Below are 13,069 nucleotides of genomic sequence, written 5' to 3'. Positions count from 1 at the left end.
AAGCCCCTTGCTGTACAAACAATCAGCAAGCAACTTGGGCCAATTTTCGCTTGATTTTTACCCAAGACTTGCAAAAATGGAACCACTGACTAGCCAAATGCTAGCCAATTCACAATGGATGGCCTGGCATCTAAAATCACTGTCAATACAACAAATTTCAAATGCCGATTTCAATGTATGATGCCTTATCCTATTGGCATGAACCCAAGGTGACTGCTAGACCCTAGTTTTTGCAAAATTTTAGGATTTATGCCAAAAAACCTCCTGTTTACCAAATATTGCTAACATCTGCTAAGAATGGCTGAGACATACTAAGATCTTTTGGGAATTGACTAGAGAAGGTGAGAGAAAGCCAAGATGACAAAAAAATATGATTTTCTTCACGAGAAAACCCTAAAATCTGCTTGCTACATACTCTGGTCTGCATTTAATGCAGTCACCGACAACCAAGCACCTCACAAATGCTATCACCTAATCAGCAATGTTGTTGCCAACCCCGAGAAGATGTCTCCTTGCTCTCCCCTGCCTACTGAAACACCAACAAATTGATGTTCTTTGATTAGAAAATGGACCAACAGCTCTCTTTTTTTTTTTTTTTGGTAAAAGGTAATTGTATTAATTACGAAAAAAAGGTACAAGATTACATGATTACATGATTACAAGAGACACGAGGGCCCTAGGGCAACGTGTGGGAAATCCCCGTACTAATGCACGAAAAAGGTTACACCAATCATGGCAACGACCCAGAGGCAATTGCCATATGCCAGGGATACAAATCCTCCCGAGGGAGCAAGTCGGAGTGCTGGATGAGATCTATCTGCCAATGCAAGAGCCCTTTAAGCCTGGCAATATGTCTCGATACATTAGAGGCCGAATCAAAGAGAAAAGCATTGCGTGTGGTCCAAATGTGCCAGCATCCCCAGTATCTGAAAAAGTGAAATAAGATCTTCATATGTAACTGTGGCGGTGTGGGGTACTTTGGGCGCACAAAAACCCAATCGAAAGGAGTTAGTGAGGACCCCACCACTGCGCGCCAGATTTGCGACAAGAGTGACTAGATATTCTGGGCGAGCGGGCAAGAAAGAAATCGATGTCGGGCCGATTCCGCAATAGTGGTACAGAAGAAACAATTGCCATTCGAGATTCTACGCTTGGAAAGGGCCGAGGCAAGAGGAAGACCACCAATCATTACCCGCCAAAGAAAGACCTTGCATTTGAAAGGTGCCCTATTCAGCCAGCCCTCCATCACCGTTGCCTGCCACCATGACTGCGATTTCCGCAGTCCCCAAACAATATTAGCTTTCACACCCAACCATTGGTGATCTTGAATGAGAAGATGATACACCTGATTAATAGAGGCCTTTTCCAGACTCAACCGGCATGCAAGGTCCCAGTCCTGCCAAGGACGATCCACAGCCAGGGCAGGAAAGGGTTGCCTACCCTGAAGCTCAGACAAAAGCTGTTCCCATAAACCACGGTATCCGCGCGGGATCCTGAAAAGTCTCCTAGCAGTCCGAAACGATGCGAGGACATTGCGAGTGGCAAGGGTAGCATCCGCAATCGAAGTCACACCTAAACGGGCCATGCGGTTAAATCTCGGTCTGAGCTGATGTTTGTCTTGCCATGAAAGTAATGTCGATACTACCAACAATTCCAGCTGAAAGGAGTTAGTCTGCAAGCGGTCCCCCACTGGATGCCAACGAGCCTTTTGGAGCACCACTTTCCAAGAGCCGACCAAGTGCAGTAACAGAGAGGAAGAGGGACTGGAAAATCGAGAGTCAGCATTAAGGACATGCCACCAGGAGGCCCGAAGTCGTGTATTACCATGGTGTAGCCCGCTATCCTCAAGAAAATAACAGGCTATAATGGTCCACAGGTGATGATCCACACACATGGCACGAAAAAGAAACCAACGAAGAGCCAACATATGAGTTTCTGCATCCAAAATAGCTCCACCACCCATGTGTTTAGGGGTACATGTATGTGACCATGAAATCCACGAAATACCTGCCTGTAGTGAATCCTTCTTCCATAGCATGAAACGAATGGGATGAGTGAGAGCCTTCAAAGTAGTAGGCGTCCACAGCAGCAATGGCAGGAAATACGTTAGCATTGGTAGCATAATTGTCTGAGCCACTTTGAGGCGGACATGGAATGGCCACGCTGGCGACTTCCAATACATAAACTTCGCCGCCAGTTTTTGTGAAATCCACTCCAGTAGTTCCTTTGGCCGTACATCCACCCCCAATGGGTATCCAAGATGCCTGACAATGGAGCCACGAGAAACCACCTGGCCCTGCCAGCCTAATGACTGTAAATCAGGCTCCGTGCAACTGAGTATGGCTAATTTAAAGGCATTGATGCGAAGACCAGAGGCCTGACCAAAGAGCGTCCAAACATCTAATGCCTTTCGAATGTTGTCCCTGTCCGCCCGCAAAATCATAAAGGTGTCATCAGCCAAAGATTGGCTAATGAAGTGCTACCCCAAAGGAAGAGACAATCCTGCCAACTGAGCAGAAGCCGCCATTGAGGATAACATTGAAAGGACCGGGTGAGTCGCCAGGGCAAAGAAGAGAGGACTCAAAGGGCAACCTTGTCTGACCGAGCGTGCAAGGACAAATGGCTCTGTAACCCCACCATTGAGCATAACTCTTGAAGAAGCCGCAGCATTAATGGTGTAGATCAATCGGGACATTCGAGTACCAAAACCCATAGCAGACATGAGATCTGCAATGAAAGACCAGTTCACATAGTCAAAAGCCTTTTCCAAATCCAATTGAATCAATACCACTTCCTGACTGGAGTGCCGCGCATAGTCAATAGCCATTTGCACATTTAAGATATTATGCAGAATGTTGCGGCCCTTAATGAAACCATATTGGAGAGAATGCACAATAGTTGGAAGGTGCTTGTGAAGCCGATTCGCCAACACTTTGGAGAAGATTTTATCCATCGAGCTCATCAAAGAAATTGGTCTCCAGTGTTGCAGCATTGACGGCGAAGGGACCTTTGGAACCAGTTTGATAAGGCCTTCTTTCCATGAGGAAGGCATGACCCCTGTTTCCCAAACCTGCTGAAACATAACCGCCAATGGCTTCACTAGCTGCGTGGCCGAGTTCTCAAAGAATTTATTAGTGAGACCATCCCAACCAGGACTTTTATCCTTAGGCAGGTGTAACAAAACATCCATAACCTCCTCCTCGCAAATATCCGCCTCCAAAGTGGCTTGTATATCAAGTGGAACCTGCTGCGGACCAGATGATAGAAGACCGAGCGGACATGCGTAACCTGGCTAGAAGGCGAGGGAGAAGAACCAAGAAGTTCCATAAAATAATTTCTGCACATATTGACAATGGTCTGCGGATCAGTGACCATGCGACCTTCCGAATCCTGGAGTCTAGTCATATTTTCGCGAGCAGGAGAAGCATGCAAGGCGCGAAAGAACTTATGAGACTGGCAGGCACTATCTTGCAATGTGTCAGTCAAGTTATGCAGCTTGGCCTGCTGATAAGATTTCAACTGAAACACTTGAATAAGATGGGCCAAACGCATCTCCAGTGACAGCAGAAAATCATCATCTGGGGTATCCACGAGCAACGAACGGACCAAAGCCAATAAGTCCTCTGCTGCATATCGACGTCGCCGACAAAGAGAGGCATGATGGATCCCATACTACCGAGCAACCCGCTGCACATTAGAGAGCAGCCGTGCAAATGAAGCCAAGCCCTCAGAGGCAAAGTCCAATAAGAACCTCTCAATCAATTGCTACATATAGCCCTGAAAAATTGGATGCTTCAAATAAGAGGAGTTGAAACGTAAAGGGAGATATTGTGCCAACAGCTCTCTCTCTCTCTCTCTCTCTCTCTCTCTCTCTCTCTCTCTCTCTCTCTCTCACAGCTATAAACTAATCGAGTTGTTGAGAGCCAACCTCCAAAAACGTTTTCTCACTTTGCATGGGTATTTTTGTCAAGTGGCAACCTTCTAAACTCTTTTTTCAGCATTATCTAGTCATTTAATTAATTTTCAAAATTCAATAATCCTAAAAATTAATTTTAGCCCTTCTAACCCTACCCAAAATTAAATGTGCCCATCCATAATTAAATTGGCTAGTCAATTTGCAACCTAGAGTGGTCTCCAACCTCTCTTCGCCCTTAGACTAGCATTAATTAATTAATTAATCCAACAAGCATAACTTATCACAACTTTTACCTTTGACACCCATTGCATCCCCAAGGTCCTTAGTCTCTTACCATAAAATGACTATGACGTGTATCACATGTGCCAACCAACCTTGCACGTTTGATTAATAACTTAATCAAATGTTATCGACAAGATTAAAGCATATAAAAATTTCACATCCCCGTGATAGACCTTCCCCATGAAATCCCTACAATCATCCTCAATTGCAGTGCATTGTGTCAAAGAAAAAGGATACTGCACTAGAATTTCCATACAGCATCACACTCACAACATTGCCTGTTGTTGTCCAACCATGCCACGTGCCCTAAACCTTGCTGGAAATTTCCAGCCAATATAAACATAAAATAATATTGAGAATTAGTCGAGAATTGTTCCTCAAAACCCATTGAATGCATCCTAACTCATATTTCTCAACTATTCTAACTTCAGAAGCATAGTAAAGCATATTCTCAGCATAAACCATGGCTAAATTTGTCAATGGTATTTGCTAACACGTTGTTCATGGAGCTAGCTATAAACCATTGAAACGTAAGAATAATTTGATCATCAATTGATCATTTGCTGATTTGAGAATTGATCACAATGAAATCAACCTTCCTTCCGTAGATGGGTGGTAATTTCTTGATTACAACTTAGTTACAACAATAACATTTATTACAAAACTGAGAAATGCAAATTAACTCACAATCTTGGACATTGGGTGTCCTGTTGGCCCCAAAACTAGCCCCCTTTTCCGCATTTCTTTAACAATCCCTTTCAGTATTCCAAGTCCGTCTGCTCTTCAAAATGATCGGCAAGTCTTCAATCGGATTTGCTCCTTGATTTGATAAGTTAATTGGCCTTCACTTGCTTTGATGGAGATGAAAAATGCCCCAAATTCATTGATTTCTTGGTCCCTCTACCTAAAATTGATTGTAAGCAACTTCAACCATGTTGAATCCAAGTCTTGGAGCTTCTGATTTTTTGACACGCTTCTCGAGACTGTTGCTCAACCCTAATTCCTGCAAATTAGGGTTTACAGTAGAAAAATCAATAATTTCTCACCCTCTGGTGATGTGAATACTGTAATTTTCAAAGCAAGGCTGTAGAAGGGCTAGGCAATGAGAGAGAATGTTGAGAGAAGAGAAAATTCAGACTTTTTTCGCAAAAAACTAAAGAAAATCAGTCATTTATTGATATTGCCCTGTCTCAACTACCTGTAGATGTTGTCGCCTACTGTTCGGAACCCTCTCTCTACTGCCCCCTACAATAAATACTGCCGCCAACAGCCCAAATGTCGCTTGCAGCCAACCTGCTCTTTCTTATTGAAAAATGAAGGAAAAACAAGCCCAATCAGCTCCAACAACTCCTCACAATTCATAACAGCAAAATGGTCACATTTTCCCTCTTCTTTAGCCTCCCACTAGCTTTCATGGGCAAGTTTGCCAAATGGTAGCCTTCCCAAATGGTTTTTCCAATATTATGCATAATTAAATATTCATTTTCAATCTTTAAATAGTGACAATTAATCTAATAATTATTTTTGTGCCTAAAAAAATAATGTTATTGGCCCATAATTAAATTGACTAGGTAACTTCCATTCTCGAGTGTCTCGATGTCATCTTTGATTATCAAATTGATGTTATGTACCATTAAATGCCACTTTTATAGTCACACCAACTGACACTTATGGCCAAATAAATCACCTAGACCAATAAGTGACACCAAATACCACTAATTACTTTTGTAGCATAACTTGTAGCAACTTTTGCGTTCAACATCCTATAATTTCCTTAAGTCTGGAGCTCATAAATTTACTCTAGCTCTAGCTACACATTACATGTGCATTATTTGCTTAACCATGTGATTAAAAATTAATCCACATGTTAAGTGAGGCTTCAAAAATACATGTCCCCGTGACACAAAATTTGCTACAAATGTGACCCCAAACTGATTGCAGCAATTGATCAACAATCAATGCAAAAAACATATGCAAAGTGGATTCCAAAAGTGATCATAAACAATTCTCAAAATCATCAAAAACTGAGTTGCAACTTATAAAAATTTTATCTCAAAACTAAGACAAAGCTCATACCCAAAAGATCATGAATTGATTCCAAAATCATGCAAAGGTATACTCTCAAAGCAGCACTAACGACCATACTCATCTACATACATCTCACAAAAACTAGTACACTGAGTAGTGAGTCCATAGTAGACATACTGTTAGCACAATACCTTGGATGCATGTTGAATGCATCTGAGATCCACTACATACAAGAGCTATCCACAAGTAGAGAACATAGTTGTCAGGTACGAAAGGTGTGATACGGTACGGTACGATAAATACGGTACTAATTGGTACCTTATGATTTTATATTAGTACGAAAAAAATTAAGATGATTTTTTAAATAACAAAAACCATAAATCATTAAATGATAGATCATAGAATATATGTTTAAAATGAAAATAGCCATTTCATTACAAAATAAGATGAATATATGAGGGTGACCATCGCAGTCGCATGGGCTAAGCAAAACATGCAATACAACTACAATCTAGTATATCTGATTTAAAAAAAAGACCTATGTGACATGTCATATGAATGATGAATCTATGATGAGGCACCACTATCATCATCATCAGAACCATCTGAGTGCTCATAAAGAGAGTCTGAAGATGACTCCTTGGCATCCGATGATGAGACAAACTCATACTCATCCTCACTGATGAGATTACCATCATCGTCAAATGATGGATCCATAGGTGGCGGCTATATAGACAAGGGGGGGATGTCATCATGAGGCACAAGATGTGAGCTACTAGAGCCCCACCTTACATATGTCTGCAAGCCACTTGAACCACCTCTCCTCGATGATGGAGGACGTCCAATGACCATGCTCCTGCTACCACCTACTCAAACTGCTCGCCCACGAGCACACTGACTGTGAGTGTCACGTGTATCTGCTGCTATAAGCTCTCTATAGAACTCTGCAAAAATCATCTCCTCCTCCTCATCCACCTCCTTATGTACACTCGGAAGAGTGTCGCCTGTCAACTTGAATGTATCAACATTCACCTACACAATCATCAATGCAATGATACACGTAAGATTGATCATGATTCATTGTAAATACTAAATGCTAAAGTCTAAATTGTAAAGTATAATGTGGCAATAGATGAACGAGTCCGTCGTTTTTCTCCCACTCTTGCCGGTATCTACGGCCCGCAAAAAGTAAGTGCCGAGTGGACATGAGACGAGTATGTCGATGATGCCCCGTTTCTTACGATCACTCCATCCGTCGGTGAGAATAAAGCAACCATATTTTATCCATGCGGGCCTGAATAGGATCAAGGGCTCTATCAATCCTCTCCTTCTCTCCATCAATCTTTATCGTCCTCATGTCGTTGTATGTGAGTGGAATGGAATAATGAGGAATTGATCTCTAGCTTATGTTCCTTGCTTACTCTAAAACATGCATAGCTAGTTATGAGAGCTTAAGTCAATATATCAGATCGTTGATCTTCTTCAACACTTGGAAAGGCCCATAGTATCTCATGCTCAACTATAGATACAACCTCCCTCTTCCTTTCATCTTTTTTAGCTTTGCCTTTCCAAAACGCAACAATACATAATCGCCCTCTGCAAACTACAAAGCATATCTATGGTGATCAGTTGTCTTCTTTTGCTTTTGCCATGATCTCCAAAGTATATACTTTATCTTTGAATAGATTGTATTCAAGTTTTCCAGATAGCGGTAAATCTCAAAGATCTTATGCTTAGTCTGCAAAAAAGATGGTACCTGCTTGCTTCCCTCAACCAACTCAAATGGAGCCTTACCAGTGGAATTATCCACTGTATTGCTATATGCAAACTCAACTAATGGCAAATAGTGTTTCCATTGTGTCTAGTGGTTTGAAACATAGCACCTCAAAAGATCCAACATTGTGAAAGTGTCCTTCTCAGACTAACCATTTGTCTACGGATGGAAGAATGATGAGAATTCCAACATGGTACCCATATTCTCAAACAACCCCTTCCAAAATAAAGTGGTAGCCATATTCTCAAACAACGCCTTCCAAGATAAATTCGTTGTCCGAGAGTTTTGATCACTAACAATCAAATCTAGGATACCATGATACTTAAAGATGTGTTGTTGAAACAATCATACCATATGATCAACCTTTATTTTCTTCCTCACTGAAATGAAATGGGTCTATTTGCTAAACTTGCAAATGATAGTCCATATCTCATCATTCCTTGTACGTATCCTAGAAAGCTCAAAAATAAAATCCGTACGATGCTCTACCAAGGCCTATTTGAAATAGACAAGGGGTTTCGTACAAAAAAACTGGCCTATTTCAACCACCTGACCTGCAAGTGCTCTTTCAGCGTAAATTCCTACACCCCCCGCGTCCCGCGTTTCCTGCACTTTTCCTACAGGCTGCAATGTGCACTTTGCACTTTTTGGAGAGGTGGGAAGCCTTGGATACCTCACCCCACCCCCCTTTTCAAATTCCAACCATCATCCATGCAAAACTTAATGCTCCTCTTTGGATTCTTTCCACGCTCCAGCTTACAGCCCTCTCTTTAGATTCTAGACTTTGGATTCCTTCTCTCTTTAGACTTTGACTATTTGAACTTTGAACTTTGACCCTTCTCTCATCTACAAAAGGTGCTCCTCTCCTCCATGCTTCCACACCAATTCAGCAAGCACTTACAAGTTACCATTCTCATCTTCCTCTTTCCCGCACCCTATTGAGGCATTTGCCATTCTCAAAGAGTCAAATCTCATATCCCATTCCCTCTATCCCATACCCTATCAAAGCATTTACCATTCTCATCTCCCATTCCCTCTCTCTCACTCTTGCTCTTTCAACTTTAACCCACAACTTTATCGCAACCCTCGAGCCTCTCGTCTCCCTTTGAACTTTCAAGACTCAAGTTTCAACTTTCAAGAGTCAAGAGTCGAGACTCAAGCATCTCTCTCTCTCTCTCTCTCTCTCTCTCTCTCTCTCTCTCTCTCTCTCTCTCTCTCTCTGGCCTCTTTATTCGTCATCGACACCATGACTTGTGAGAAGCACGAGGCCTTCAATTTGCATGCAATCCATGTGGAGAGAGACACAAAGAAGTCCAACTCCCACCATTCGACATGCAAGTATTGCGGAAAGCGCTATACAAGTGGTGGAACTCGGCTTCTCCAACAGAGATCCCTCCAAACATTATGGAGGAGATTCTCGCCAAGATGAGAGGGGGATCCACAAGAGAACGAGGAAGTGGCTTATCAGCACCAACTTCTATGCCTACTAACGAGAAAGCATCCAATGTGGGCGTATCTTCAACCGATGCGGAAGAGGCTTCTACCATTGGTGGTGGGGGCTCCACATCCGCATCCGGCTCCGGTAAAAGACAAAGAGTAGAGGCTCATGCGGTGCCGAAGAGACAATCGTCTCTCTCTCAAGCACCCAGTCATGTGCGTGGATTGGTTGCCTACGACTTGCGGACATTGAAATTGCACAAACGGTTATTGAGTGCAATCTTGCATTCAGTGTCCTAAAGCAAGAGAAATGGAAGAAGATGGTAAAAGCCATTGCCAATGTTAGTCCATGTGAAGGATAGACCGGTATCACATACAACGACATGAGGACAAGGAAGATTGATGAAGAGAAGGAGAGGATTGATAGAGCCCTTGATCATATTCGGGCCGCAAGGATAAAATTTGGTTGCTCCATTCTCACGGACGAATGGAGTGATCGTAAGAAACAAGGCATCATCAACATACTCGTCTCTATCCACTCGGCACTTACTTTTTGCGGGCTGTAGATACCGGCAAGAGGGGGAGAAAAACGACAAGCGCATTCATCTACCGCCACATTCGACAAGCTATCATTGAGGTATACATTGCAATTTGCGTTTTAAATTTGTTTCACTTTCTTTCATAATGATAAATCATAATATCATCATTCATGATTCATAATTGAAATTTGATTTATACATAACTGGTAATTTGTAAATTGTGGTTGTAGGTAGGCCCCTCAAATGTAGTGCGAGTTGTTACCAACAATGCATCGAATTGTTTTGCATTTGGGCCATTTGCTTGACCGAGTTTCCTACCATTGTGTGGACTCCATGTGCAAGTCATTGTTTGGACTTGCTCATGGAGGACATTGGGTAGCTTAAGTGGGTGAAGAGGGTGGTCCGCAAAGCTACATCAATTGTCACATGCTTCACAGTAAAGGTAAAGGTGCTTGCAATGTATTGTGAGCATAGCACACTTGAGTTGAAGAAGCCTTCTTCAACTCGCTTTGCTTACATGTGGTTATTGCTTGAGCACCTTTATGAGGTGCGGTCCGTCTTGCGCCAGACAGTGGTATCCACTCTATGGAATGAGTGGGATGAGCATGAGACAGAGGAGGCCAAAGCCATGCAACGCTTGTGCCTTAATGAGCAGTTTTGGCAAAAAAGTCCGTGCCATTGTCATTCTCGTGACTCCCTTTTATAGGATGTTACATATAAGTGATTGCGAGGGATCCACCATGGGCCTTCTCGTTCACTTCTTTAGAGCGGCATTGACGGAGGCACGTGCTTGTACAATGATCACAGAGACACAACGTGCACATGTTTTAGAGATAGCACAGAGGAGATGGGCGTGGATGCATAAGCCCATCCATGGTTTTGCTGCATTGGTACATCCAGCCTACAAGTCACCAGCGGTCATGGATAATAGAGAGTTCCGTTCAGACCAGCTTGCTTATTTGACTCGTGCGGTCCCTGTTGATGACCACAATGCAGTGCTAGAGGAGCTAGGATGCTACGCAGATTGAAGAGGGCATGTGGCTTTTGCTTCTCCCACTTGTTGAAGGAGAGAGTCACTTGTGAAGCCTTTATTTTGGTGGCAAAACTTTGGATATGCACTGGAGACCCTTCAGCCCTTAGCCATGAGGGTCCTTGCCCAGGATTGCTCTTCGGTTGCATGTGAGAGAAACTGGAGTACCTATTCTCTCATTCACACAAAGATTCACAATCGGCTTAGCACATGACAGTTAGAGCGGCTAGTCTATTGCCGCACTAACTTACGCATGATGAGGGCTATGATGAGCATCGGTAGTCCGAAGCAGGTAAAGTTTAAACACTTAACCATAACCTTTAAAATTTGTTGTTTTAACTTTTAAACTTTGAACTTTGAAGTTTAAACTTTATACTTTTACAATTTATACTTTATCATTTAGTATTTATAATGAATCATGATCAATCTTACGTGCATCACTGCATTGATGATTGTGTAGGTGAATGTTGATACATTCAAGTTGATGGGCGACACTTTTCCGAGTGTACATAAGAAGGTGGACGAGGAGGAGGGGATGATTTTTGCAAAGCTCTATAGAGAGCTTATAGCAGCAGATACTCGTGATACTCGCAGTCAACGTGCTCGTGGGCGAGGAGTTCGAGTAGGTGGTAGCAGGGGCATGGTCATTCGACGCCCTCCATCATCGAGGAGGGATGGTTCGAGTTTCTTGCAGACATATGTAAGGTGGGGCTCTAGTAGCTCACATCCTGTACCTCATGATGACATTCCCCCCTTGCCTACACAGCCGCCACCTAGGGAGCCATCATTTGATGATGATGGTAACCTCATCAATGAGGATGAGTATGAGTTGTCTCATCATCGAATGCTGAGGAGTCATCTTCAGACTCTCTTTATGAGCACTCAGATGGTTTTGATGATGATGATGATAGTGATGCCTCATGATTAATCATAGATTCAATCATTCATCATTCATATGACATGTCACATAGGTTTCTCTTTTTTTTTTGTATCAGATATACTAGACTGTAGTTGTATCGCATGTTTTGCGTAGCCCATGCGACCACGTTGGTCACCCTCATGTATTCATCTTATTCTGTGATGAAATGGCTATTTCCACTTTAAACATGTATTTTATGATCTATCATTTAATGATTTACGGTTTTTGTTATTTAAAAAATCATCTTAAATTTTTTCGTACTAATATCGTACCATACCTTATAAAATCATAAGATACCAATTAGTACCGTATTTTATCGTACCGTACCGTATTGTACCTTTCGTACCTGACAACTATGCCTTTCTCAAAAACCAACCTTTAGAAGCAATCTTCACAATTCGCATCTTGTTCTTCAACATTGCTAAGCTTGAAAAGCAAATAGGATACAAGGGAGTTAGATTATTATTGCATAGAGACACCAGCTTGGCCCCAGACCTTGATGCCTCTTGCAGTATTTATTTTCCCTCATGCAAAAGGATGACAACCAAATGTACCAAATTTGATAGCATCTCAGTACCACTAGTTACATAATACCTACTAATCCTCAGACTGAATGATTGTCCTTAGGCCCTACTATCCAACTCTATCAAGAGAAACAAGAGTCCTTGGATACACAGCCTGCAGACCATATCCCAAGAAACAATACATCTTCTCGCAAGATAACAAGCTTGTTTTTACCGAGGACCAAAACCATCTCTGCAATTGCAGAACACAAGCCAAAGGAAAGAGAAAATCATCAATCACAGATGGCAACCATGCCAACAGCAAACACGTTTTGCAGATGCCAGCATGACAGACCCAAATCATCATGTGCAAACAATGCTAGTGTGATGGAGAGCCCCAAATCATCATGTCTATACAGCAAATGCTAGGGATGTCTCCAACCAATGGCATGTCCTGCCACCCACTGCAATCACATCAGTTGTGGCATGATCTGCCAAAAATGGCAATACAGATTGGGGAAAATGTGACCTTGAAAGCAAATTGTTATTTTTATTTTGTTTCCATGGAAAATAAAAGTGCAGTTTTGAAAATATTAAATGTCAGAAATAAAAATATTTTCAACCATTGTATCAAGGAGCAA

General features: G+C 42.2%; 1 protein-coding gene and 1 pseudogene across 3 annotated transcripts in view; one reads left to right on the top strand and one right to left on the bottom strand.

Moving 5' to 3' along the window:
- LOC148036001 (kinesin-like protein KIN-UB) overlaps positions 1-13,069 on the bottom strand; it is a 166,177-nt gene that overhangs the window by 19,750 nt on the left and 133,358 nt on the right. Inside the window, exon 18 of one of the 3 annotated variants that reach the window (XM_087678006.1) lies at positions 4,956-5,201. The exons of the other annotated variants lie outside the window; for them this stretch is intronic. Within the exon in view, the coding sequence (XP_087534132.1) occupies positions 5,125-5,201 (77 nt within the window). The 3' untranslated portion in view covers positions 4,956-5,124. Of the gene's footprint in view, positions 1-4,955; positions 5,202-13,069 lie in introns of those variants that run through there. 3 annotated transcript variants of the gene reach the window in all.
- LOC148036003 (uncharacterized) lies at positions 10,672-11,930 on the top strand (annotated as a pseudogene).

Source organism: Lygodium microphyllum, chromosome 5 (genome assembly GCF_053477565.2).
Source record: "Lygodium microphyllum isolate KBCC chromosome 5, Lygodium_microphyllum_v1.1.10, whole genome shotgun sequence".
Classification (NCBI taxonomy): Eukaryota; Viridiplantae; Streptophyta; class Polypodiopsida; order Schizaeales; family Lygodiaceae; genus Lygodium; species Lygodium microphyllum.
This window is presented reverse-complemented; position numbering and strand designations above follow the sequence as displayed.